The sequence below is a fragment of the Malus sylvestris genome, chromosome 13, assembly GCF_916048215.2.
Source record: "Malus sylvestris chromosome 13, drMalSylv7.2, whole genome shotgun sequence".
Classification (NCBI taxonomy): Eukaryota; Viridiplantae; Streptophyta; class Magnoliopsida; order Rosales; family Rosaceae; genus Malus; species Malus sylvestris.
The window spans coordinates 8,938,951-8,964,242 of NC_062272.1; the positions used below are offsets into that span (position 1 = coordinate 8,938,951).

The 25,292-nt window shown below is 42.0% G+C and overlaps 1 protein-coding gene and 1 long non-coding RNA gene across 2 annotated transcripts; both read right to left on the minus strand.

Moving 5' to 3' along the window:
* Positions 1-6,568: 6,568 nt before the first annotated feature.
* Positions 6,569-7,319, minus strand: LOC126597494 (uncharacterized). Its single transcript, XR_007614269.1, has 3 exons — positions 6,944-7,319; positions 6,807-6,906; positions 6,569-6,736 (listed from the first exon to the last, which is right to left on the minus strand). It is a non-coding gene; the product is annotated as an uncharacterized LOC126597494 (long non-coding RNA).
* A 13,711-nt stretch (positions 7,320-21,030) lies between these two features.
* On the minus strand, positions 21,031-23,824 carry LOC126597486 (peroxisomal acyl-coenzyme A oxidase 1-like). The gene is made up of 2 exons (XM_050264281.1): positions 23,635-23,824; positions 21,031-23,477 (listed from the first exon to the last, which is right to left on the minus strand). The coding sequence occupies exons 1-2, from the start codon at positions 23,660-23,662 to the stop codon at positions 21,466-21,468; spliced, it is 2,040 nt and encodes a 679-aa protein (XP_050120238.1). The 5' UTR covers positions 23,663-23,824; the 3' UTR covers positions 21,031-21,465.
* Between the last annotated feature and the right edge of the window lie 1,468 nt (positions 23,825-25,292).

Sequence of the window (25,292 nt, forward strand, 5' to 3'; positions counted from 1 at the left end):
ATCCACTTGGTTGCTAAAGCTGACCCGGTTAAATACGTCATGTCCAAGCCAGTTTTGACAGGGCGACTAGCTAAATGGGCGTTGATTCTCAATCAATACGAGATCATTTATGTCCCAGCTAAAGCCGTCAAGGGACAAGCATTAGCGGACTTCCTTGCCGATCATCCAATCCCAGCCGATTGGAAAATCTCAGACGACTTGCCTGACGAGGAGGTATTCTACATTGACATATTCCCGAGATGGACGATGTTCTTCGACGGATCCGCACGAGCAGACGGAGCGGGGGCAGGAGTAGTATTCATGTCGCCACAAAGGCAAATACTACCTTATTCATTCCAACTAAGCGAATTATGCTCCAACAACGTCGCTGAGTACCAAGCACTAATCATCGGGCTCCAAATGGCGATCAACATGGAAATCACAACCCTTGAGGTATATGGCGACTCCAAGCTCATAATTAGTCAACTCTTGACTGAATACGAGGTGAGGAAAGATGATCTCGTTCCGTACTTCCGACTGGCAACTCAGCTGCTACAAAAGTTCGAGGCCGTAACACTAGAACATGTGCCGAGAAAAGAAAATCAAATGGCAGACGCTCTCGCTAACCTGGCCTCGAGTATGACACTAGGAGAAGACGAAGCTGCAGATGTGCCAGTTTGCCAAAGATGGGTCATCCCCCTCGCCACCGAAATGCTACTAGATGATACAAATGTCATCTCGGTACTTCCGGTCGATGTTGAAGAATGGAGACAACCATTGATTGACTACTTGAAGTATGGGAAACTTCCAAATGATCCTAGACACCGCTCTGAAATACGTCGACGAGCACCTCGCTTCCTCTACTACAAAGAAACACTCTACCGGTGCTCTTTCGAATGAGTACTTCTGAGATGCCTAGGTGAGGAAGAAGCCAATCAAGCCATGGAAGAAGCACATTCAGGCGTGTGCGGGGCGCATCAATCTGGACCAAAGCTACATTTCCAGCTCAAAAGAATGGGTTACTACTGGCCAAGCATGGTGAAGGATTGCCTGAAACATGCCAAAAGGTGCCAAGCCTGCCAATTCCACGCCAACTTCATACATCAACCACCTGAACCGTTACACCCTACAGCTGCTTCATGGCCATTCGATGCATGGGGATTGGACGTTGTGGGACCAATTACTCCAAAGTCATCTGCAGGAGAAGCTTACATCCTAGCTGCAACAGATTACTTCTCCAAGTGGGCTGAAGCCATACCCCTAAGGGAAGTAAAAAAGGAAACTGTTTTCCGTTTCATCAAAGAGCATATCATCCACAGATATGGTGTGCCTCGTTACATTATCACTGACAATGGAAAACAGTTCTCCAACCGACTTGTAGACGAGCTCTGTGAGAAATACAAGTTCAAGCAGCACAAGTCTTCCATGTATCATGCTCCGGCCAACGGTCTTGCAGAAGCCTTCAACAAAACATTGTGCAACCTCTTAAAGAAGGTGATCGGCCGAACAAAGAGAGACTGGCACGAAAGAATAAGCGAAACACTTTGGGCATATAGGACGACGCATAGGACTCCTACCCAAGCTACCCCTTATTCTCTCGTATATGGCGTGGAAGCTGTTCTACCGCTAGAAAGTCAAATCCCCTCACTTAGGATGGCTATACAAGAAGGCTTGACTGATGAAGAGAATGCAAAGTTGCGCCTTCAAGAGTTGGAATCACTCGACGAAAGAAGGCTCGAAGCTCAACAACACTTGGAATGCTACCAAGCACGGCTATCCAAGACATTCAACAAGAAGGTCCGCCCAAGGTCTTTCCAAACTGGAGATCTCGTCCTTGCATTGCGAAGGCCTATCATCACGACTCACAAGACAAAAAGCAAGTTCACATCAAAGTGGGATGGACCGTACGTAATACAAGAGGTCTACACGAACGGCGCCTACTTAATCATGGCAGAAGACGGCTTGAAGATCGGTCCCATCAATGGTAGATTCTTGAAGCGTTACTACCCCTAAAAAGGCGACGACCAGACTCCTTGCCTGCATGAGCCTAAACTGCACACGGCACAAAGCTCCTGGCCCGCAAGAGCATAAACTGTGTACGGCAAAATCATCATCAAAATCACTATAAAAAAAAAAAAATCATCGTTCATTTGAACTACGTTATGACTTGATCCCTCATCAACCAGGGGTACGTAGGCAACTTGAAACTTCAAAACTTCAAGTACAGTCACATCACCAACAAAAACACAAACACTTTGAAGAATAAATAGCAATTCAAGATATGAATATTTTATTTCTTTAAAGAAATGATTTGGTTACAAAGCCATATTACAAAGGTGAGCACTACGCCAACGTCACTACCAAGGGAAAACTGTGACCAAAAGGCATTACACAGCAAAACCCCACCTGCAACACATGGTGCGCACACCCGAAGCAAGTGGACCTCCAAGTCAGCCACGCGACCTCGTCTGCAAACACCTTCTTTTCCGCTGACTCTTCTTCTTCCTCTCATAAAAGTTGCACAGTCACCCACAAACGAAAGGAAGACCTGCAGATGCACAAAATCTGAATCCAGATGTGGTGTTTCTCTCTCTTTCCTTTGCAGCGACGTCTCTCTCTCCAAGCCACAACAAAGACGAACCTGTAGCAACAAGAATGAAGCTGCAGCGGTTGAAGACGGGGAAAGCAACTCGGCCTTGTCATTCGAACCTGCACTCGCATTCACTTTCTCTGACCGAGTCAAGCAGAGCAGACTTTTGATGCCTTCCTAGGTTCTTCGCCGGTTTAGCAACCTCAGCCTGACAGAGCACTATATAAAAAATAAAAAAATATATATATTTATATATGCGGCAAACCGTCCTCAGCAATAAAACATACCTCACAGAGTGAAGGCAGCGCCCTCCTTCCTATTCTCCATTGGTGGAAACATTTGCAGCGCCATCGAGGACGATAAACGGAAGCCCGAGCGGTTGTAGCAACCATGCTGCAGTCCTTCATCCTTCCGTCCTCATACTCTCATGCAACTCTCCCTAAAGCTTGTAGGATAATGAAGTTTGTTGTTGCTGCCCTAATTTTGATGATGGTGAGCTTTTCCTCTGCCGCAGTGAAGACTTCGGATGAACACGATGAACATAGACGTGACCGACTGCAGGGTGATGGGGTTGAAGAAGCTGCACCACTTTTTGTCCAACACCGAGCTCACCACACGGCAGACGAGAAGAGCACGTCGCAGCAAAGAAACAGGAGAGTGCAGTTAAGATTCAGGGCAGTAAGCTGGTGCAGTGTCTATGTAAAGACTACGCAATGCCCTATGTATGTATGCATGTGTGTATGAATGCGTGTGTATATATATATTGGTCTCAACAGGCTGCAAATAAAACCGGTTTGCACGTAGTGCAGTGACTGTGCAAACAGTGATCCGCATGCGATACAGTGACTGTGTAAAAAAGCAATCCGCATCCAATGAAGATTGTGATAAGGTGATTGTGCAAGTGAAAAGATGGTCCGCATGCGAGAAGAACGCAATGCAGTGAGGAAGGCCAAAAAAAAAACCAACTGTGCTATCGTCAAGCCACTCACGAGTGTGTATTACTATTCGCAAGTCAATAATGGAAAAGGAAATGGGTGGTGATGACAAAATGATGCTTCCAGTCACCATCTAAAAAGAAATGGGTGCACTAGTCACCATCTAAAAGGAAGTGGGTGCATAGGGAAGTAATGCACTTAGTCAGATATGCGTTTTGTTTGCGTTTCAACACAACATACTGAATAAAATAAGGCATGTCCATTAATATCTCCGAGAAATTACACAAAAAAAAAAAAAAAGAGCCTTCACGAATGTCACTTGTGTGAAGCCTCAGTACTTGGAGCCTTGGTACTCGGTGGAACCCTAAAGGAGGGAGGCACTGAAGATAGCTTATTCGGAGCCTCAATACTTGGTCGAATTCCAGATGACGAAGGCAAAAAGTGCCTCCGGAATACATCCACAAACTTCCGATGGTCACTTTGAATTCGACCTTCGGAGTCCATCAGCTGATCAAGCTTCCTCTTCATGCTCGTTGCATAACTATTTGCAAGCACATGCAACTCTCTATTCTCACGCTTGAGCTGCCCAATCTCTTGACTAAAAGCCGCCACCTCGGCTGTCAATGATTCAACCTGGCGAGTTCGAGCAAGTAAGCGTTGGCCCATGTTGGAAACAGAGTTCGCACACTGGACACTGAGAGCCTGGGACTCTTGAACAGCTAACTCATCGGACCGTCGTGAAAGTATCCTATTATCTTTAGGAGTGATGAGGTTTCTAGCTACAACCGTAGCCGTGGTTGCATCCCTCATCACAGAGTCCTCAACTGTAAGAGGGCCATTAGAAGAAAAAAAAGACGGGCGCCATACATTACCCTGACGCGGTGCACCTGTGTCACTGCTAAGACTCAAATCTAAGCAAATGTTAAAAGGGGAAGCCATTTTCAAAAAATACTAAAAGAAAAAGGTTGGATGAAGCAAAGAGTAGCAGAGATAATTTTTCACGGGCAGGCAATCTTCAAATTGTGCGTGTTGAATACAATTGACACCTCTTAAAAATGAGAGGCAGCACAACCATTCGTTCGTAAATCGAAGAGACACCACTCTCCGAATTTCAAAACCCGGATTTTCCTGCGTAAAGTCCGTCGACACTTTTCAGACACAATCTCAGCTTTCGGCTATCACATGCAACTTTGTCAGATATCACTGACAAAGTTGAAAACGCGTGAGGTCCATTATGCCAACTACCGCACTTCTGCCGACAAGCGTGGGTGACAAGGCCACGCTCACCCTGCCACTTGATGTCGAGAGCTCACCATATAATTCAACCTCCATCCCATAGCAAGACACACATCCAGCCTGACCCCTTTCTTCCTTGCCGAAGACATCTGCAACCAAAACTCAGTTTCTTCCTCCCTGAAAACACATCCAGCCTGACCTTTCTTCCTCGCCGAGGGCATCTGCAACCAAAACTTAGTTTTCTTCCTCCCTAGAAACGCCTCTTCAACTAAGCCACACCAGAGTAAAGGTATCTCATATCATTGGGGTTGAGAGCAAGAGTATCTCATAGCATGCTTTCTCCCTATCCTTTTCTTTGTCCTCCCTCTTCACTGCGAAGACAAGGATAAAGAAAGCAATATGTCGGAACCTCCACTCAAGCTCCTGGTAAGGAACCGACTGCTTGGAACCTTGCCTGATTGCTCACCTAGCCGTGCTCTCGAATACTCATCCTCAACATCTTTTGTTTCCTCTTCGTCTACCACGTCTGCCTGGAAAACAGATGATGCAGGTGAAGATGATGCAGATGAAGATGAGGCATCGAAGCATATGGAGACAAGCACGACGAATGCATGTGCTGATCGTCCGCTACTTCTTCAAAAGCAAAAGTATCTCATATCACTGGGGTCGAAAGCAAAGGTATCTCATATCATGCTCTTCCCCCATCTTCTCCTTTGCCCTTGCTTTTGCCTGCTGAACAAGGAGAAAGGATGCAATCAGTCGGAACCTGAAATTAAATGTCCGACCAGGAACTGATTGCCCGGAACCTTTGCCTGGTTACTTACCTAGCGTTGCTCTCGAGTGCTCATCTTCAACTGCTGATATGTCTCGAATTCCCTCAGCAAATGCTTCAGGAGTGTGGATATGTTAACATCGGCGCTTTGCACTGAAGCTGCCAAGCATGGGTGAGTCGCTGAGAGATTGTGCTCCGAAGAACCATTTAAAGGCAAAAGGTTGCACACCGCTTCAGCTATGCAAAAGAAACAAGCAGAGAAGAATGCAATACAACGAGCTGGAATAAATCATGAAGCATGAAGCCCTTCCCTGCATAACCACACAATCCAGACGGAGGAGTTCAAGTAAAGATCCAAGCTGGACAGCGTTGCTCTAACCAAAAGGCTCGAGAAGCTTTAACAACCCTTCGCTGGCACCGTCACCGAAGAGCAAAGCCTCGATAATCCTTAAAGATCAAGTCACCAACTGGAAGAAGAGCCCATCAATCTTGAAGATCATACTGTTGACCAAACTGCTCAGGGTTCATATGAAAATGCTGCGAACTTCCTTGATCTTTCAAAGCATGCATGTCCTGAAACTGCTCGTGGTCATGTTTAAGTTCGAAATCAAGCCTCAACGACCCTAACTCAAGATCAAGTGTCCACCACCATTGAGTCAAATCCAGTTCAAGATTAAGTCTGTGGAAAGTCCTTTGGAGGAAACCAGAAAACTCCTCCAGCCTAGTTCAAGATCAAAGCTGTGGAAAGTCAACAAGCACAACAAAATACGTGCCGATTCATCCATTATCAAAGCCAAGGATCGTCTACTACGTGAAGCTCCTTGTGGTCCAATTTCATCCAAGATCAAGCCTCAACGGCCCTTGAAGAAATTTCAAACAAAATTCAAGAACAAGCCTTAACGGCACTTGAAGAAACTCCCAGACCAGTTCAAGATCAAGCCTCAACGGCCCTTGGATCGACATCTACATTAAGGGACTTCAAAAACGCATCTTCTACACGTGACAAGCACATGTATACTACGCGCCTTGAAGTGGGGGCATTTGTAGACATTGAAATTTCGTCGAAATAAATGTTAGCCATCACATTAAAATTACATTTGTAAACATTGAAATTTTAGTGAAATAAATGTTGACCATTGCATTAAAACTACAACCTTCACCCAAATTCACCTACAACATACACCCAAATTCACCTACAACAATCCATCCAAATTCACCTACAACCTTCACCCAAATTCACCTACAACATACACCCAAATTCACCTACAACAATCCATCCAAATTCAACTACAACCTCCACCCAAATTCACCTACCCAAATTCACCTACAACATACACCCAAATTCACCTACAACAATCCATCCAAATTCACCTACAACCTCCACCCAAATTCACCTACCCAAATTCACCTACAACATACACCCAAATTCACCTACAACAATCCACCAATTCACCTACAACATCCACCAAAACAAATGGATGGTGGTGGTTCATTCCCAAAGCCTATAAATAGGCTCCTCCATCAAAGAATCAAAGGAGGATTTTTTACATACACTTTCTCTACTCCCAAATTGGAAGAGAAGTCACACCACACCAAAGCCTTGAAGCCTCGAAACTTAGAAGCTCTCAAGCAAATCCCGAAGGATCAAGAAAGCCCTCTTCGTTCTTCGTGAAATCCTCCTTCAAGATCAAGCCCCAACGCCCCTTGAAGAACTTCCACCCATTCAAGATCAAGCCCCGACGGCCCTTGAAGAAGGTGTTCATCATTCATCAACTGTTCGTCCAAGATCAAGCCTCGACGGCCCCTGGATCAATAACACTACATTTACACGTTTCAAAGATAGAATCAGAGGCCAAATTCGTAGAAGAGATTGTAACCCCTAAATCATTAATACAAATATTATTTTGTACACGTGTTCTTGTCTCATTCATTGCAGGAATTCCGTGTTTACAGACATGATATAATTGCATGATAAGATCCTGTAGTGATGGTTGTACAACAAAGGACAATGACAATTTATATCTCAAAGGTGTGATATAAACATGCATTTACAACCACTGACAATGTTAGCTTGGCTTCGTCAGGTATGTCTTCTAGCTCTATTTGTATCATTGTGATCTAAGGTTCATGGTAAAGATTAAGGTTTCATCAAACATACGCATGCACCTGAGGCAATGTGAGGCTTTCTGGTTTTCTGTTTCAATTACCAAAGTTTATATCTTTAGCTGGAATGAAATGTATGTGCTTTTGGGCATAACTGATTAGGTCGAATCAAGATTCAAGCAAGTTTTGGCTTTGCCGAATTTTTTAATCTTTACTAATCACATAGGTTAGGTGATTTCTATTTACTTTAGTAGTCTAATCATTCAAGATTTATACTAGTGTATATGGAATTGGGTGTCTTTTTCTTTCTTTGAAGAATCTATTGAGCACTGGCTGTTTTGATCCCTTCAATATCAAGGATCTGAGAGTTGATCTTGGGGCATTTTGTTCTTTATTCATTGGGTTTTATCGCGGCCGGCTATTGTCCAGTTTTTGAGAATATAGTTTGTGTTTTGGGTGCGAAGGCAGGTGCCATCACATGTGATGATTGGGACTTTAGTTTCACTTATCCTTTCGTAAGCATCACGCTTTCCACTTCACTGGAGCTTTATAAGTTGGAGTGAGGGGAAATATTGGGTTTCTCTTATCAGTTTAATGCCCCCTGTGATAACTCTTTACATGCTTACTTTATTTGAATTTCATGGTACATGGACACAAGGAGCAAGATTTCACTGGTCTGACTCGGGTAGCTTCCTAATATTGTTTGGGTGGTATGCCGCTATACAATGCAAGCCATTATGTTCCATTGGTTTGGAAAGTCTATTTTTATATACATGGGGCAATTAATACTTCACATGGCTCTCTGTAAGGATAGTTATCAATTATTTGTAGTAGAGGTTCCAGAAATAGCTTGGTTTCTCCTTTCAAGTGTCTAAGCATCAACTAGTCTGGATGGTCTAGATGGCCTTAATCAGGATTGGCACAACTAATATGAAGGCACTCGTCCCCTGAATGTAGTCAGGGTGATGTCTAAAGAGTCTCCTACTTGGGTTATAAGCTTACTCTACTAAGCTCGATATAAATGCTGAAGTATGATAATTATGCCATAATTTGTTTTAATTTTTTTGACTGATTGCCTCAAAGTTTGGTTTTGTCTTTTCAGTATTAGTTTTGGTTGTGGGGAAAGAAAATATGAATACATAAACAATAAATGGCAGTTTGTGTTTCTTGCCCAAAGGTGTGACACGAACATGCATTTATAAACTTTGAATTTCTTCGGATATTGATAGTCTGTTGTCTCCTTAAATGAATTATCGTACCCTTTATAAAGTTGTTTTCTTAAATTGATCCTGGACTTGTAGTCTTGAATATTGATCACTATTCATGTGTGTAAAGTTTCTCAGACGTAGGTTGAAAGGCATAAGGATAAAAATAACTCAACTCAAAGGTTAGTGAAACTAACAGTTTTTGTAGGAGCAATAACAATGATAAATCATTCTTGAACAAATGTTTATATAATTTTTCACCAAAGTGGGAATTATTAAGAAATTTTGTTCAAGGAGTTTCTTAAATGAAATTGTGACCAACAGTTTATTACATGAGACTAATCTTTCCAAACAAAGACATAATGAATGGTTCAAACTGTGATATACCGTACGGTATTTCATGAAATTATGAGACAACTTCATGTTCTAGTCCAATGACATAGGGTACTAGTGGGTGTCTGCAGTATAATTGTTTTTAGCAGAACAAATCTTGACTTTTACTTTAGTATTGGCCTTGAATAATACAGAGATTGGTGGGTCAAAGTGTGAAACCATATTTATAGGCAGGACTCTTGGTGGAGTAATTATTGGATGATGTTGTGCATACTTTTCATACTTAGTCAAACTAGTTTGAAAATTTTCAATTGGATATTCCTTGATGTATGCTTTTTGCAGACGATATAGTGTTGATAGATGAAACTCAGGAATGGGTAAATGCAAAGCTTAACATTTGGAGAGAAGTGTTGGAATCTAAAGGTCTTCGCCTAAGCCGATCAAAGACAGAATATATGGAGTGCAAGTTCAGTGCAAATGGAGGCCAAAACGAGTTAGGGGTGAGGATCGGAGATCAAGAAATACCAAAGAGCGACCGTTTTAGTTACCTAGGATCCATCTTGCAAAAGAACGGAGAATTAGATGGAGATCTCAACCATAGAATACAAGCTGGATGGATGAAGTGGAAGAGTGCATCCGGCGTGTTGTGTGACCGCCGTATGCCACTGAAGCTCAAGGGAAAATTTTATAGGACGACAATAAGGCCGGCGATGCTGTATGGCACAGAATGTTGGGCGGTGAAGCATCAACACGTACACAAAATGGGTGTAGCGGAGATGAGAATGCTTCGTTAGATGTGTGGGCACACGAGAAAGGATAAGATTAGGAATGAGGATATCCGGGGTAAAGTAGGAGTAGTCGAAATTGAAGGAAAGATGAGAGAAAATCGGTTACGGTGGTTTGGACATGTGCAAAGAAGGCCTACTGACGCTCCGATTAGAAGATGCGACTATGGGATAGAGGTTCAGAGCCGAAGGGGTAGAGGAAGACCTAGGAAAACTTTGGAAGAGACTCTAAGAAAAGACTTAGAGTACTTGGATCTAACGGAGGACATGACACAGGACCGAGCACAATGGCGTTCTAAGATTCATATAGCCGACCCCACTCAGTGACTTGGATTTTTCAAGTCTCCAACCGAGAAGTTTTCCTCACTCGGGAAATTAAGGGAACACTACCTCAACCTACAGGCTCATCTCACAAAGCTTCAACATACAAGCTTCAACAAAAGAAAAATTCAAAGAACTTAGCGAAGAAGGCTTTGGTGTATTTAACACAATACGTGAAATGAAGCAAAGATTATTTATTGATATCCTCGATAAGTTACAAATATGTACATATACATGAGTCAAAATAAACAAACAAGAGGAAGCCTTCACAAAGGTTGCTTAGGAGAAGTCTCAGCAGTCGGTAGAGCCCCAGAAAGAGAAGGCATCGGAGGGGGATCATTAAGAGCCTCAGTATTGGACAGAACCCTAGAATGATGAGGCATCAGAGGTTGATCATTTGGAGCTTCATTAAGCGGTACAGCCCCAGAAGACGAAGGCAATAAATGCCTTTGGAACAAACCCACAAACCTCTGATGATCAAGTAAAACCTGACCATCAGATTCCTTCATCTGGTCAAGCTTCATCTTCATGTTTGTAGCATAGTCATGTGCGAGCCGGTGCAACTGTTTATTTTCATGCTTGAGCCCTCTAATCTCCTGTTTGAGACTCATCACTTCAGCCGCCAATGATTCAACTTGGCGGGTTCGAGCAAATAGGCGTTGGGCCATATTAGACACAGAACCTGCACACTGAACATTGAGAGCCAGAGAATCCTTAACAGCCAACTCATCAGACCGTTTGGAAAGTAGTCTGTTATTTTTGGGAGTGAGAAGGTTTCTGGCCACCACCGCAGCGGTCATATCATTCTTCATCACGGAATCCCCAACGGTAAGAGGACCAGTAGGAGAGACGAAGGATGAGCGCCATATGTTGTCTGGAGAATGCGTGGCTGCCTCTTAAACAAGGTTCAAGTCAAAACGACGGTCGGAGGGGCCAGACATTTTCAAAGGTGTTGAAGAGAGAAGAGGTCGGACAAATCAAGATCTTAGAAGTGCAAGAATGGAGCTTCTACTGGTGGAGATTCAAGTGTGCTTTGGAACTTAATGCCAGCCTCTATAAAAATCTGCACTCGACGAAGCTTCAGAAATCGAAGAGGCGCCTGCTCAGAAATCGAAGAGGCATTTGCTTTCTCAAAAGCTGGGCTGCTCAGAGACCACGAGGGTCGATCTTAGAAATCGAAGAGGAGTTTGCTTTCTCAAAAGCTGGGCTGCTCAAAGACCACGAATGCCGATCTCAGAAATCGAAGAGGCGCTTGCTTTCTTAAAAGCTGGGCTGCTCAGAGACCACGAGGGCCGATCTTAGAAATCGAAGAGGCATCTACTTTTTCAGCCTTGTCAGCACCTGTCACACGCACACTTAGCTTTGCGGAAATTACGGGCGTTCTGTCGAAGATTTCTGGTGAAGTAGAAAACGCATGAATCTTACTGTTCAATCACCCACTTTCCACACGCAACATTAGCTCATGGGTACCACAGATAACTTTGCCAAAGTTCTCTGACAAAGTTGAGACAGGTGAAGCCTGCAGCTCCCACTACATCGCTCTGACCAAGAAGGGTAAAAGAATAGCAAAGAAACAACACTAACAAAGTTTAGACACATAAATTTTGAAGGTCTAGCTACCATATCATTACCCACAAGGGTAAAGGAACAGTACCACTGTTGGATAATTGGAAAGTCCCTGTGTGTCAACCTCTGTGCTCCGTGGCAAGGTAGACTAGCAAACATGCCCAACCTTTACTCACATTCGAGAAAACACTCTCAACAAGATTGCTTGCTCCAAAATCGAAGAGGCACCGCCCTCCGAATCTTGAGATCCAGACTCCCAACATGATTACTTTCTCAAAAATCGAAGAGACACGACTCTTCGAATCTCGAGAGTCAGACCCCCAGTATGATTGCTTTCTCAAAAATCGAAGAGGCATCGTTCTTCGAATCTCGAGAGCCAGATCCCCGACAGGATTGCTTGTTCGAAAACCGAAGAGGCACCACTTTCTCAACTTTGAGAGCCAGATCTCATTGGATAAAGCTTGTCTGTAATCTTCACACGCAACATCAGCTTTCCAGATACCACAGACCATTTTTTCAAAATGCTCTGACAGAGTTAAAACATGTGAAGCTAGCAGCTCCCACTACTGTGCTATGACCAAGCAGGGTAAAGGAATAGCATTACTACTTGTTGTTAGGGAGACTCCTATATATGTCGACCTTCATCCCCAACGGACAGGCAGACCTGCAAAAATGCTCAACCCTTCCTCATATCTGAGAGGGCACTCCCAACGAAGACTTTCGAAATATTCAGCTTTCTTTCCCCCCAATAATACCTCTGCAAACAAGTTATACCAGAGCAAGAATATCTCATATCATCAGGGTTAAAAGCAAGAGTATCCCATATCATGCTTTTTCCCTGTCTTTTCCTTTGGCCTTGTTCTTACTTGCAAGACAAGGAGAAAGAGAGCAATCAGTCAGCACTTGGAATCAAGCTTCCAGTCAGGAACTGACTGCCTGCCTGGAACCCCTTACCTGATTACTTACCTGGCATTACTCTCGAGTACTCATCTTCAATATCTTATGCTTCCAGGGAAGATACCGCATCTGCCTGAGGAACAGATAGGGCAAGTGAGAAGGATACAAAGAAGCATGTGGAGACAAGCGTAACAGCACACGTGCCGATATATCCACTACTTTGTCAAAAGTAAAAATATCCCATATCAGCAAGGTCGAACGTACTCTAGATTTGATGGACTTGTTTTGACCCTCAAATTCTTCAGTCGGCCTTATACTTTGGAGGAAACCAGAAAACCCTCCAACCCAGTTCAAGAATAAGCTTGTGGAAAGTTACTTCTTCAAAAGCAAAAGTATCTCATATCATCTCTTCTCATTTTTCTTTTCTTTATCCTTTATGCAGCAAGATAGGGAGAATAAGAACAATCAGTTGGAACTCGAAATCAAACTTCTGATCTGGGACTGATTGCTTGGAGCTCTGATTGCTTACCTTGTCTGTCACCTCTTTCAGCAGATCCTCTAGCTCGGCGACTTGGGGGACTCCTACTACACGGTTTGTATTGTGCTTGATCAAGCCTGAAACTACAAGTAAGCTTCAAGTGAAATTGATACATTACCTTGTGTATCTCCACCAGTTAAAGATACCACCCCTGGATGGAGGAAGAGTACTTTCAGAGAAGATGCCACATCTACCTATGAGACAGATAAGGCAAGTGAAGATGATACCACACTTAGGTACTTAGAAGTGTCGTGATTACGAGATCATTCTCCCACAATATTTCCTAATGTCACTTAGTAAATCTGAAAGTAATAATCCATCTTTGGTTTTGGATATGATTTTGTTAACCCTAGAAACTACAAAGCCTACGTGGCGCGCATGCCGAGTAATCTATAAGCTAACTACGTCCTTCGATGATTGCGGGGCGTGCCAACTCGTCGGCCGAGCTCGGCCGAGGAGTAAATTTGTTGATGCTGCGTTGGGTGCGCGGCTGACTTCTGCGTCTCGCGATTGCGGCCGAGAAAGGAACACGTCTCGGCCTCTTGGGCTCTCGAACCTGAAGAAAAGGTTGCTATTTTTTACGAAGTTCAATATCAAATTCGGCTTTCAACGTGCCGAATGTAGTCACTTGTAACACCTCACTTCGCTAAGAAGGCTGATGATATGACCTCGACCAATAAGGATTCAGAAATCCTTCTCGACCGAGACTTGGATAGGTAATCAATCGTTCTCGCCGCAGTGCTGTTGATGCCAACGGAAGATACTGCGAGAACGACTGATTCTACGGTGACAGAGCTATCTATGCCGACTTAAGATATCACCGGTTGCTTCCACAGTGCTGTTGATGCCAACGGAAGATGTGTCAGCGAAAAAGGAAAAAGAAAAATCACAAGTTGTGAGAGTTTGCGCAGGGCAATTTTGTATTGATTTGCAGGGGTCTTCCTTGATGCACAGTTTCCCCTATTTATAGCACTGGACCTTGAGTCCGAGTTAAAATCCTACTCGGACTAGGTTTCCCTCTCCGAATCAACATCACCTCGACCAGTCCTATCTTCACTAGGACTACGAATCTAGTCCTTAACTGAGCCGGATTCGCCTTCTGGATTACTGATCCCGTCGAGACTCCCTATTGTACTAGGACTCGACTTGCGTTCTGATTTAACCGACCTAGGCTTGGAAGCCCATGAGCTGAACGATCCATGGTCCTTTCGCCGCACGACCTCTCGGGCCGAGAATGATCTTTCTCTCGGCCCAAACTATTATTTTGGGCCCAAACAGATTTACAGGTTGAAGTAGAAGAAGGAGAGGAGACTGTGTGTCTCGTATGCTTGCTAAATATTATTCAATCAATTATTATTTTTAATTTATTAGGATTCTTTTACTTTGAAGTTCGTAGCTTTTGATGATCATATGGCAAAGTGGTCGAGGACGAAGAGCTTGGCAAGAAAGTTCATCTCCAAGGCGAAGCAACGCTCTTCAGTTTCTGGTTGACGCTAATATCGTAGACAAGGAGTAGTTCAAGATCATGGTTTTTTGTTACTTTTGCTACTACTCTTAGTGTTCTATTGCAGTTGAATGCTATGATATTTTATTATTTATCAGCCCTAATCAGTTTAGTTTTATTATTAGTGATTTGCTTTTGTGTTACAGAAAATTACTTCTTGGTATTTTCTGTTTTATTTTTAGTGTCACTTACAACTTTATAAAGAAAACCGTTATATATGAGATGAGATATGTTACACGCATCTTGGTGATTTCTAAACGTATGTAGGTGATTTTAAACCATTGATGCATGTGAGATTGGATACAATTCATCTATACTCAAATTTCACTCAAGCATGTGCCTAATGCTGGCAATATTGGATTAGTTTAAGATCCCATTACTATTGCTCTAATGAATTTTACACATCAATAGTCAATCATATAACAAATGGAAAGTTTAAAACACGAAAAAAAATTACTTGGAGATGAAAAGGCAATTTCAATCTATACTAAAACTCAAAATCAACTGTGTTACTGTTCATAAGCATAGTGTGCTTTCCATTTTGCCCCTGCCAATTTTATGTTATCACTTCTCTTGCCACTGCCTCATAACATATATATACGCTTTATATTTTTTTCTTCCTCCTTCTCTCTTCCCTCTTGCCGTTCTCCCCATTCTCCCCGTCTTCGACTAGCCTTCGAACGAAAAACCCAACTTTCACATGTTTTCTAGTGGCGGCTGGCCCGCAACCACAACTATTTAGTTCAGGACAGTCCTAACAACATCATTCGAGCTTTGCATGCTTAAACCTACCCATTGATTGAAGAGTTCCATAAGCACAGATTGCGGTGTTTTTTCCGAAGAGAATCCGATTTTATTTTGGCCAATTTCAGGCCTTTCCGACCTTTTATGGGTCCGGTGAAGGTAATTACTCTACACCCTCGAATTAGCTAAGGTTGTGAGTCTCTATTTTCCAGCAAATACCCCTTTTTTCGCAATTCTTTTCTTCATTTTTGCATACCCCTTTCTCAATTGAACTTTTTTGTTTGTTTTTGATGATTTTTTTTTTGTCAATGTTGATTTTGAAATTTCGTTTGAAGTTCAATTTTTTTTTCTGGGTAATGTTTCCGATTATTTTTGTAATCTTTATATTTTTCAGTGTATTTTTTATGACTAAATTTTTTATCTTTTCGTTCTGCAGTGGGCACTGAAGTTGGGTGGATGAAATCCTTTTCCTCCTCAGATCACCACTACCCCATGTTAGGTTTTTGTTATTATAGGTATGCTACTGTTTTACAAATTATATATACTGATCTTTCTTATTTATTTCTTTTCTTTCTTCTCCGTTCTCTCTCTTCACTCTCGCTCTTCTCTCCGTGACTCTGCTAGCGACGACATCGAGCTATTGCCATCCGAACGCCTGTGAATTGGACCTCATCTTTACGGCCAATTGTCTCCCGTTCATCTCAGGAACAAGAAACAGTTGTTGCATGCCTCAAATCATTACTGTTTCGATGAGGGTTAACTTAACCCCAATTGTATTTCGATCTCTCTCTTTCTACATTTTCGATAGGTTACAGTTTTTTATGTTCTATTGAAAGCACATTGATTTTGTGTTAATTTGAGTCTTTGCGTTATGAATTCTGATGTTTTGTGTTCAATTTGGGTTTTTGGAATTTCGAATTTTGTACCCTTTGCTCTAATTAATTTTGATTTCGTCTGTTATTGTTGGGTTGGATTAAATTTCGAACCTTTCGTTTTCGTTCTCAAAGTTTTTCAGTTATATCTATTAAATGTTTTCGTTCTCAAAATTTTTGAGTTCTATCTATTAAATATTTCTTAAAAGACCTGCATGTAATTACAAAAATCCAATACAGTTATTATGTATTTCATTCTAATTTTTCTTTGATTTTTAACAGTGTTATTTCAAATATGCTATTAGCCAGGACAACATGATGGGACTAACATATTTTCCGCTTCATTGATGCAGAGAGAAAACAGTGGAATGACATTGATGTTCAACATCTTCGTTTGGAAAACAAGATTTTTCCCAATTTGATGTGGAATTAATGGGAGTTGGAGAGAGCCAGTGAAGGTCAAACTCTCTGAATTCTTCTCTTTGTTTCTAATTCTTATGAAGGACTTTGATATTCTGCATTTGGAACTTAGAATCAAGGTTCTAACTGGTTACCATAGTTCAGCAGCCACTTTGCTCCAGATCTTTCTGATTGAAATTCCTCTCCTTCACCCTTTGCATGTTGAATTTCACGTCATCATCATCTCCCTGGAGTTTGGTTCATACTAAATTTAGGTGGTTTCACTTCATGAAAGCTAACTGTTTATTTTAGACCTGGAATATAATTTCTTGGAGAATGTACATTGTTGATGATAATTTTTCGAACAATACTGCCCCAAAAATTCTCCTCATGTTACCCTCAAGGTAGGCATCATATAACCATCATCCGAACTTCTCAACCATTTAAAGGGCTCATTCCAACCAGTGCCATTTGGTTGTAGAACAGCTTTGCAACTTCTTTTTGATCTCTTATATTCTGATTAGCATTTTACTCTCTCTCTCTCTCTTTCTTTCTCTCTCTCTCTCTCGTTCTCTCTCTCTCTCCCTTTTTTTTATGCATATGAATTGTGTTGATGCACAAAAACCGGAGGGTCTTGGAACAACGTAAATTCGACCGTGAATCTGCAAGAAAGTAAAGAACACAAGATGTATCGTGGTTCACCCCAATGTTTGGGCTACGTCCACACTGATGTTGATGTATTTCTCTATAACTGTATGTATGGATTAAAAGCTCAAGGGGGGTCCCCCTGAGGAAGAGAGTGTTGTTGTGTTTGTGAGGGTATTGCCCTCTGTTGGGTTCACCGAATCCGATTTGTGAGGGAGGAGAAGTCCCCTTTTTATAGAATAAGGGGCTCTTCATTTTACATAATATGGGCTGGGTAATGAGGCCTAAATGTTGAGGCCCAATGTGTCAAGGTCTGAGGCCCAATATGTGTGGTATCAACAGTAGTCCCCTAAGTCTTCAGTTAAAAGAGTCTTTTGCCTGGAGACTTGAAATTCAGTCCGTGTGTGGGCCGAAGTAACTAGATGTCATCTAGAACTGATACTCAATATAAGGCGATGCTCAATGTGAAATGATGCTCAACTAGAAGTAGCACATGTTGCGAGGCTGCTCGGCTTGTGGCTTATGTTGCCTTGGTTGGCTCGGCTTGTGGTGTTGAAGGTGAGGGAGTCCCTTTTATAAAATAAGGGCTCGCTCCTCAATACATAAATGATGGGCTAGAGTTGATGCTCGTGGCGATGCGGTTGCTCAGCAGGCGGCGATGCTCTCTAATGATGGTGAGGGAGTCCATTTTATAGAATAAGGGCTCGTTCCTCAATACATAAGTGATCGGCTAAAGTTGATGCTCGCGGTGAGATGGTTGCTCAGCAGGCGGCGATGCTCTTTAATGATGGTGAGGGAGTCCCTTTTATATAATAAGGGCTCGCTCCTTAATACATGAATAATGGGTGCTCTCTAATGAAAGTGAAGGAGTCCCTTTTATAGAATAAAAGCTCGCTCCTCAATACATAAGTGATGGGCTAGAGTTGATGCTCGAGGCGAGGCGGTTGCTCAGTAGGTGGCGATGCTCTCTAATGATGGTGAGGGAGTCCCTTTTATAAAATAAGGGTTCGTTCCTCAGTACATAAATAATGGGCTAAGTCCCCCAAGTATTTTTCATGAGGCCTAGTTGCGGAAGCCCAATATATGGTACATAGTGTAGTCCCTCAAGTCTTCAGTTAATATGGTATGTTGGCTGGAGACGTCAAATTCAATCCATGTATGGGCCGAAGTGGCGGTTGTTCGGAGGCGGTCTTTGTATGCCATGCACTAAAGCTTTATAGGTGAAGCTTTGCAAGTGAAGCTTTGAAGCTGGAGTTTTTGTAAATGAAGCTTTTGAAGCTGGAGCTCTGTAAATGAAACTTTCGAAGCTGATTGACATGAGTGATGCTCATGAATGTTTATGTTGATTGACGTGAGTGATGCTCATGGATGTTGACATGAGTGATGCTCATGAATGTTGATATGAGTGATGCTCATGAGTGTTGACATGAGTGATGCTCATGAATGTTTATGTATGATTGACATGAGTGATGCTCATGTATAATTTTGGAGTAGTGGACGTACTTTTGATCACCTAGTTGGTGATAATAACGGCAGGCTATTGAATAATTTTGGAGTACTGGACGTACTTTTGATCACCTAGTCGGTGATAATAGCGGCAGGCTGCCGAATAGTTTTGGAGTACTAGACGTACTTTTGATCACCTGGTTGGTGATAATAGCGGCGAGCTGCCGAATAATTTTTGGAGTACTAGACGTACTTTTGATCACCTGGTTGGTGATAATAGCAGCAGGCTGCCGAATAATTTTGAAGTACTGGACGTACTTTTTTATTTTTTTTACACATCAGTATAACTATACAATAATTGCTCCAGTTTGCAGAAGACAACTTAATAAAATATTCATCAATGACAGTGGGTATGGGTGTGCCATGCTTCCTCGGCTTTTCTCCATCTCCAGACATCTTTTTCTTTTTCATTATTTTCCTCCCTTTATTCCATACTTTTGCTTTCTGCTTTTTCTTTTCCACCCCACCTTTCTCTGTTTTTCCCCCTGGCAGACAAAAGGAATCATGATAGAATTAATAATAGGAAGCTTATCTTTTGCTTTTCTTGATCTCCCCGCTCATTCTCTATCCACCCATGTTGCTTTGCAAGGTCATCATTTGCTTTTCTTGATCTCCCCGCTCCTTCTCTGCCTACCCCGCTCATTCTCTACCTACCCATGTTGCTTTTCAAGGCTTAGTTGTGTCAATCTTTTCATCAGATTCCACTGCAGTGGCTTCAAATCCATCAACACCACCTTGGTAACTTATAATAGGTTCTCTTTCAATCGTCACAATGTAAACATCAGCTTTGCCAATAATTAAAAGGGAAAACAGTACAACAACTGCACACCCAAACTCGACGGCCACCATTTTTACCATTCAAGCATCCAACTTCAGTACTCCATAAGATTTGTAAAGATCCAAATGGGCGAATCGGCAAAGGAGAGTGAGGGGACTGATGATAGTGAAGGCGATGGGCCCCGTAATCTTCCACAGCTTCTTTCAGAGGAGTCAAAGACAATTGATCGATTGAGAAGGGGATCGACTATGAAAAACCATGGATCCCGAGAGGGAATCTGAGAGCAAGCAAGGTTAAAACTGGGAGAAGATGCAACTGATTTCAATCTTTTGCACACTGAAGTAAGGCGGAAGAAGGCAGATACTGGTAGTCTCGACCTCACCCTTTCAAGAAGGTCTTCATTAAGCTCATCCATACTAAATGTGCTTGAAATACAATCATCTTGCTCTAGGGATTTTCTCTTTAGATTCATCGTAAAAACTGGGCAAATGTTGTGCTCCATGGACTAGAAATTAGAAAGAACACAACTTTTCCTGCTGCGGTTGCATCAACGGTGGCGCTGCCATGAGGTCTAAGTAGAGGAGGATAGTGAGAGTGATGAAGTGAGGCTGGTGGGTCTTTGTCTCTATCTTTAAATTGGGCAGTTTTTGGGAGAAAAGATTAAAGGAAAGAAAGGAAAGGAGAAAAAGAGCTATGGAGGAATGACACGGCAGCTTGGTTGCTTCTTATCCTGATGACGATGAGAAGATTCGAGAGAAAGAAAAATGGGGTTTTGGAGGGTTTTTAAACTGCACAGAGTCTGCAAAGGTTTTCTGGAAAATCCCCAAAGAGGGAGGTTATGGGTTCTTGGGTTGTGCAGATTTTGCAGATCCACGACGGAGGTGAAAAAATGAAAGAGAACCGACACAGCTTTTCGTGTCGTTTCTCACAGATGGCGCCAAATGTTGATGCACAAAACCGGAGGGTCTTGGAACAACGTAAATCCGACCGTGAATCTGCAAGAAAGTAAAGAACTCAAGATGTATCGTGGTTCACCCTAATGTTTGGGCTACGTCCATACTTATGTTGATATATTTCTCTATAACTGTATGTATGGATTACAAGCTCAAGAGGAGTCCCCCTGAGGAAGAGAGTGTTGTTGTGTTTGTAAGGGTATTGCCCTCTGTTGGGTTCACCGAGTCCGATTTGTGAGGGGGGAGGAGTCCCCTTTTTATAGAATAAGGGGCTCCTCCTTTTACATAATTATGGGCTTGGTAATGAGGCCCAAATGTTGAGGCCCAATGTGTCAAGGTCTGAGGCCCAATATATGTGGTATCAACAAATTGTTTCTTAAATATTTTTTTTATTAATCACTACAGAGCACTTCTTTCTGACATTAGGTAATAAAACTACACAAGTTCTACTGTGAACATTACCATCCCAGCAATTCACAATTTTGGCTATGTAATACATTGTACAAACAAGTATCTTTTGTTCCTTATTGAATATAAAGATGTAAATAGACTTTATTCTATCCGATACGTTGAACACAGTTTTAAGACCCCACGGCGTCGCCCGGGGGGCTCAGTAGTAAAGGAGAAAAGTTATATATTGTTCTTTGGACAAGAAGTATAAAGGAAAACAAAACATAAAGTTGCTACTGAGATGGTTACTTTACCTTATTCGTCTTAAATCATAGCCTAGCATTCACTTCTGCGTCTGAGATCTGTAGTTCGATTTCCCACTCTTCCAATATCGCTACAGAAATTAAATAAAATTCATAACCTTGCATTTAGGAGCTGCTGATTGAGCAGAGGTTTGATGTATTCAGGATAGCCATCAGTTACAACTGAGTCATTGAGCGGATCTTTCCAAGCCTCATCATACAGTTTTGGATACACATTCCCATCGTAGCATCCAAGAATTGAGCCAAGAAAATGGTCAGTGTAATTAAATGCATCAACAAGGGCAATAACATTTGGACGAACCTCGACATACAGAGCTCTAAGTTGATCATTGGCAAGTGAAGCTTGCTTGGGATTCAAGCTACCCGTGGAAATAAAATCCCCTGAATATTTGTGAATCAGATGCAAAGCATATATGTAGCAGAGGGTCTCCAATTGTTGTTTTACTCCGTTTCCTTCAATCTTCTGTTGCAATTTCTCAATGAATTTGGAGACAACGATCAACTGGCAGTGAGCAATTGCAGCCTCTACTAAATCTGGTGAGAGTTCAGAAAACCCTTCTGATGGATCTGCAAACTTGGCAAGATTTTGAGCACAAGCAACACACATTCTAATGGCCCTTGCTTCGAATACCTTGAGTATTACATCGGCTTTCAACCAGTCCTCAGCTTTTTCAACACTACAGCAATATTTGATCAAATAATGATCCATCAGAACCATATAAGCTATTGTTCCAGAAAGCTTATGAGTTTGATCAGAATGAAGAAGCTGAGAAATAGTCTTCATGAGGAACCTTGCAACCTGCAAAAGAAGAACAGTGTTGTCCCCTTCATACGTACATGCAGGTGCGAAAACAGCATATAACTCGGGAAGCCCGCTGCTATTTAGGTATCCATGGCCACCACATAGTTTCCGGCATTCGTCAATCCCATGAACAGCTGAAGATGTAGTCAAGGACTTCAAACCCGCCGTGCATGCATGAGCTTCAGCTAATGTTGAAAAATCATTCGCTTCCAGTTTTCGTGTCAAATCGGTATATAGGCTTTTCAGCCACTCACCAATGAATCTGAAAGCATAGGCAGAAGCTAACAGAGAAAAAAGTCTACTTTGCTGAGTCTTGTACTCAATCACTGGGGTCTCAACCGCGATACCATTAATCTCACGATTTTGTGAACCAAATTGTCGACGAACACTGCTATATCGAGCAGCTATACACACTGCTCTTGATAAAGCAATTGAAGAATCAACTACAATAGTTTTCCTCACATAAACCATAGTTCCATAAAGCAGCTGCCTAGGAACATTGGACAGCACATATTTTCCTTCTCTTGTGACATGTGCCACCCTCATCAGCATTTGATTTCTTGGTATTCGCACGTGATCAAATCTTAGAACACCATTGTCCACGGAATTGAAAGCTCCGCTTCCAAATTTTGTTCCTATATCACCAACTGTTATGCCCGGAAGAGGCAAGTGATCATCCAAACTCCGAATTTGGACAATGAAGCCATTGACGCCATGATCTTGGCCGTCGTGAGTAATAACCCGGGCATAGACAACAGCGTGAGTTGCAATCTTCCCCAATCCGCCAGACCACCATTTGCTCGAGGTGAGTGTAGGACTATGGATGATGAACTCGTCAGTCGTTGGATCAAATGTCGCGGTGGTCTCAATCCCTCGAACATTCGAGCCATGTCCGAGCTCAGTTTGTGCATAAGTACCAATTATGCGCATCGTGGTTGCCAACGGCAACCACTTGTTTTGCTGCTCTTCCGTGCCTGACCCTTTGATAGCGGGCACAAACATTCCCCAATGAATGTAAGCGAATGTCAGTTCATCCACATAAAACCATAGCCATGAAGCCTCTTCATCTGAAAGCCCAAGCTCATTGATCCTTTTCCAGGCATGAGCTGCTTTTCTCAGAGCCTTTGTGAACAACTCCTTCCTACTTAGCACAGCTCTATTCTCCCGTCGAAAGCTCGGATCACTAGCCACGAGGTGAGCCATTCGATCAGAGACACGAAACTCGTGGGAAGAACCCGCCCAGACGATCTTCATTGCCTCCACATCAAACTTAGCCTTGCTCCTCTCATGCGCCAAATGATCTGAACAAATCATTTCATACAAACACAAAGTTGAACAGAATGCAGTGTATCCATATGTTAGCATAGAAATCACAAACACAAAGACCAAAACATGAACTACAACTTAGAGAAAAATAACCAGTTTATGTATATGAGAAAACCAGCAAGAAGAGCATACCTGTACCAGTTGCAGAACTCGAAGCCATGGCAGCAAGCTTTCAGTGTGCCTTCTCTTCTCTTGCAGATTATCAAGAGCTCGACTTACAAATAGGTTTAAGTCCAAATATGAGCGTGTGTTCTGTGAGAAGAGAGACCACTATATATATACATATAATCTTTACCATAACAGATTAGGATTCCCTATTAAAATCCATATAGGAAACAAATGCTTGTTTCCTTGTTCTGATCTTAATGCTATGTTGGATAGTGGCCAAATTAGTGGCCAAGTGGACAACAAGCCAAATGCTTTTCGGCTAGTAAACTAAACAATGAAAAGTTTGGTGGACATCATCATGAGTAAAGACACAATGATGATGTTTGTTGAAAAGAAAAAGGAAAGTCATGATGATGTTTGTAAAGGAATGATTATTCTTTTACTTTGGATTTTTTATTGGATGCTTTTGTTTGGATAAAGGTTGCAGCTGAATGTGGGAGAGGTGGGGGAGCGGCATCAGATGAGAACCATACTAGGGAGTACGGCTCTCCCATTTGAAATAGTGTTGCTCTTTCCCATTTGTTTGTAATCCCTTTTTGTTAGTAATCCCTCAATCAAAGATGTTGCTGCTACATGTTGTGTAGCTTTTGGGAGAGATGGTATCTGATGTGTGTCCATCTTCTCCAATTGTTCTTTATGAGAATGAGAGCTATTGGGTGTATGTGGGATTTGGGTTTGAGAGTTAAAACTCTATTTGTAATCTCCTTTTGATATTAGTGGAATTTCCTTGTCGTCTTGGAACTGGTCGTAGGCTTACACCGAACCAGTATAAATCCTTGTGTCATTTGGATTATTTGCTTTATCATATTTTTCCGTTGTAGTTTATTAGTTTCATATTTGACGCTTCCGCACAACAAGCTATACAAAATCCCTCTTTGACAAGGATTAGCATTCCTTTTACCAACAAGACTTTTCTATCAAATTGAACACCTATAGCCGGTCCTAAAACTTCTCTATCTCATACTCATATTCTTACAATATAATCATTCTAAATTCAATTGAATACACCTTAAGACCATCTCCAAAAGAGATGTCAAATTATAAGAGTCAAATTACAATCACAAGTAGAAAAAAAAACTATTTGCACGACAGAATTTTACGCGACGAAGCAAAATTCGTCGCTATAGGTAGTATAGCATAACGAAAAAGAGACATCGTCACGCAAAATTATCGAACATTGCGCAACGATAATTTTCATCGCAAAAAGGATCTTTGCAAGATGAAAAAACAACGTTGTCACACAAACTATGCGAAAAAAACGCAGGTAAGTTCTTTTTTGGTGGCAAAAACAATGCGCACGGAACATTTCCCACTGAAGTTTTTTACTCTAGACGGTCAATTATTTGAGTAAGAGGATTCAATGCCATTAAGTTAACTTCATACGTTATTTTCATGAAAACTTAGTTTCCCGTTTGAGAATTAGTTAGATTTCACGCATGGATGCAAAAGCATGACTGCGGTCCAATTAATTCTTGAATTGTCCTATTTTTTTGGATAGTTTAGGAATGCATAGTTATGGGTCATAGTTTGCGGTTCACGAATTAGATTTCGATAAGGAGAAATTTGGTAGTATGTTTATGCGTTCTTCGAGTGCTGCGTATGTATTTAATATATACGTGTTG

What these genes read in the sequence shown, in the direction of transcription:
- LOC126597486 (XM_050264281.1), bottom strand. Translation starts at nt 23,662, where the DNA reads ATGGCTTCGAGTTCTGCAACTGGTACAG. An exon ending in GAGTTCTGCAACTGGTACAG is followed by an intron (nt 23,478 to 23,634) that starts GTATGCTCTTCT and finishes TGATTTGTTCAG; the next exon opens with ATCATTTGGCGCATGAGAGG.